Genomic DNA, 3,625 nt, shown 5'->3' with positions numbered 1-3,625 from the left:
TCTGTGCAGTTTGACACAAGACACATCTACAGGCTGGATTCAGTCCACAGTTGGCCTGTTTGAGGCTCCTTCACACTGCCAACTCTAATTCAAATGTCTTTCATTTGCTTTGGGAGAAGGAAATGGCAACCCACTCCAGTATTCTTGCCTGGAGAATCCCAGGGACAGAGGAGCCTGATGGGGCTGCCATCTATGGGATCACACAGAGTCAGACACGTCTGAAGTGACTTAGCAGCAGCAGCAGCAGCATTTGCTTTGATTGCTTCACTCTCTGTTCACAAAAAAAAACCTTCACTGGCTCCCCACTGTCTACCAGTCAGAGTCCAGACATCTTAACCCGTTGTCCTTCAAGGCAACTCATGTTGACGTCTAAGACCTGAAACTGTACTTCCACTTTCCGGTCACTGTCAGTTTTCCACTGCAACCAGAACGGCCACTGACTTCTACTCTACGTACAAAAACGTTCAGAAGGGCACCTGTCCAGACCATGTGGGCTGCTCCTTCGTCTGCAGACTTTCTCCTTTCTTGCAGTGCCTTCCATCTGTGCACTCTCATTAATGAAACTCTGTCTTTAAGTGTCCAGTTCAAATAGCACCTCTCTGGAAAACATCCCTGATGGCCCCTGCTAAAACCCACCTTGTTCTGAATTCCCAAAGGACTTTATATCCCTCACATGACACTTAAAACATACTGCCTTGCTTTAGAGTAACCTACATAGCTCGTTTCCCCAAGCATCTAATAACAAGAAGGAAGGAAGAGTTTGTGTCTAAAGACTGTGTTGAATATTCCACAGTGCTTTATACAAAGTGGGGAGTTCAATAATACTCTTAGAAGCATTATCTTTTTATACCGAAAACTTGTGGATCAAACATAAAGAAAATACCTTGGCAGAACTTAATTGCACTTATACTTGTATAGGCAGATGCCTAAATGATGCAGATTGGGCAAAAGCCTTGCTTCCCTGATTCCCTAGAACACTTTCCCCTCTGAACTCCCACTTATTACTTGTTTGGAGATTTCTTCCTCTAAAACCACTCACATCTTTGCCTTAGATGTCACTGATTCTAAGAAGGCACTGTTAAATATTCATCTGTCACCTGAAACGTGTTTCAGGGAAGTTGCTCTTTTTCTGTGAGTAAGGTTAATTTATCAGATCTGATGGTTATCTCTTAAAAAACCACAGAGAGCTGAGCTATCACTGAACAGACACTGTCCGAGTATTTCAGTAGTAATAAAATTTAAACTCTGGCTATCCAGTAATCAGGGCTTCCCTGGTGGCTCACTCAGTAAAGAATCTGCATGCAGGAGTACTGTTTGCAATGCAGGAGACCGGAGTTTGATCCCTGGGTCGGGAAGATCCCCCGGAGAAGGAAATGGCAACCCACTCCAGTATTTTTGCCTGGGAAATCTCATGGAGGGAGGAGCTTGGTGGGCTATAGCGCACGGGGTCACCAGAGTTGGACATGACTTAGTGACTAAACCACCATCCAATAACCATGGTTAACTTTGAGTGTGGAAGTCCTAAACTTATATCCCTTATTTCGTTTTCTTGAAGCCACTCCCATTTGCAGCTATCTATAATCAGTTAGGGCTTCCCTCCTGGCTCAGATAGTAAAGAATCCACCTGCAATATGGGAGACCTGGGTTCAATCCCTGGGTTGGGAAGATCCTCTGGAGGAGGGCATGACAACCCACTCCAATATTCTTGCCTGGAGAATCCCCATGGCTACAGTCTATGGGGTCACAAAGAGTTGGACACGACTGAGCGACTTAAGCACAGTACATAATCAGTTAATGTTCAAAAAGAAAAGAAAAATTAGATTCCATTTTATTTCTACTGGCCTGCTCAGCACAAGAGGCACTCAATAAAATTTTTGCTGAATGAATTTTTAAAAATCAAGTTTTACTTTTGCTTAAAAACAAATGCAATCAATGAAAAGTTAAAATCCCCAAATCTTATAAGATAGTCTAAATCTGCATAATAATGGGAAAAGTTGATACAGTCTTACCTCAAACTAGCTATGGTTCACGTGTCAACTGAGTAGTTTCAATTAGCATATTCCTGATACACTCTTTCTAACCTGTACAAACCTATACTGTCAAAGGCAAGTTAAGCCTTGCAAACATAAAGTTAAGTTTTCACATTTACGTCACATGATAAGCTATGTTCGGTGTCAGAGAGCCAAGACAATCTTGAATTCCAGGAACCATTAAAGAAAACTAATGTCTACAGAGATTTCCGCTCTGCAAACAATGTTTTCTCCTGTTTTGGATGATGCCATCTCAGGTCACATTTACTAACTCTTTAATTCCTTTACCAAAAAGACCAAAAAAATCAGTTGACTTTTCTTGGGACTGTTTCTAGCATTAGCATATTATAATATGCTTTATAACATAAGCTAGCATAAGCATAGTATAACAGATATGCTCAAAGAACTCCCCATGAAAAGCAGTCTTTGTAACTCTTCTTGGTAGAAGGAAGGAGAAATGGAATCTAATAGGCTCAGTGCCCTCTCACTTTTCCTGTTTTAGTATGTTTTGTGGTAAAGCACACTCAAAGTGACACTCTCTCCTCTGCTGAAAACTAATAAGGTGGACACGTTTATTTTGTCCTTATATAAGTAAGTTATCTTCTGAGCTAAATTTTTGAAAACAAAATTCTAACATTTCAGAAACTAACATTCAAAACACTTGGCAAGCATAAAGGCTTCCAGGTGTTTGATTACGGTTAAAGCCCCTGATTTAGACCAACAACAGATATTTTATAATTACACTGTTGTAAAATAAAAAGACCTATTGATTTGTTAAAGAACAAGAACAAAGTAACACATTATGAAAACAGAAGGGAGCCTGGAATCCACCATATCAAGATCACTTGCTCGTTCTTGAAAGAATATAAATGTGGCTAGAGGAAGGGCTTTTTTTCCCCCTCCTGCTCTTAAACCAAGCCTGAAATAAATGGGCAGCTCCAATCCCCTTTGATCTTGTTAAATGTGTGTTTCCAGCGTACATGGGCGTTGTTGAGGCTGACGACGTTTTCCCACAGGGCCGGTGAGCAAGGAGAGAGTCTGGCAACTGCAACCTGAGAATGTCAGTGTTCTTGTGCGGAAATGGAAGGAGCTGAGCTGACACGCTGGGGACACACACACACAGTCACGCTCAGAGCATCTGCACACAGGTGCTATCTGGTGGCCTTGAACCAGTTCTCTGATTCTGAGAAACAGTGTCACTCATGTTTTTAACTGTAAAATGATCCTGGGGGCGAATACGGGTGGAGGAGGGTTGCCCCCACACGCCTTAGAGTCCATCTGGGAGAAGAGGCTGGAGAGGAGGGATGTGTGGGGACACAGAGGCCCAGAACCGCCGGCCTGTGTGACCCACTCCCGGGGGCTGCTGCCCAGGGCTTCCCCTCTCTCCCGAACGCCGGGCAGTGAGGTCCACGTGTGGAAACTGCGTGTCAGCTCTGCCCACGTGGGCAGCCCGGTGTCCTCGGGACCGTCGGCCGGAGGGCGGCCCCAACCCGGTCCCCCCCCGGGCGGCGGGGCGGCCGGACCTTACCTGGTTCCGGCGGTACCACGCGCCCGACAGGGAGCCATTGCCGGCGCCCTGCGCCCCATAAGTGAAG

General features: G+C 44.6%; 1 protein-coding gene across 1 annotated transcript in view; it reads right to left on the bottom strand.

The window, feature by feature from the left end:
• NIPAL2 (NIPA-like domain containing 2) overlaps window positions 1–3,621 on the bottom strand; it is a gene marked incomplete at its 5' end in the record, with an annotated part of 95,086 nt that extends 91,465 nt beyond the window's left edge. The window contains one exon of the mRNA XM_010863560.1: window positions 3,559–3,621. Within this exon, the coding sequence (XP_010861862.1) occupies window positions 3,559–3,621 (63 nt within the window). The remainder of the gene's footprint in view (window positions 1–3,558) is intronic.
• Between the last annotated feature and the right edge of the window lie 4 nt (window positions 3,622–3,625).

The sequence above is a fragment of the Bison bison genome, unplaced genomic scaffold (assembly GCF_000754665.1).
Source record: "Bison bison bison isolate TAMUID 2011002044 unplaced genomic scaffold, Bison_UMD1.0 scf7180017864491, whole genome shotgun sequence".
NCBI lineage: Eukaryota > Metazoa > Chordata > Mammalia > Artiodactyla > Bovidae > Bison > Bison bison.
This window is presented reverse-complemented; position numbering and strand designations above follow the sequence as displayed.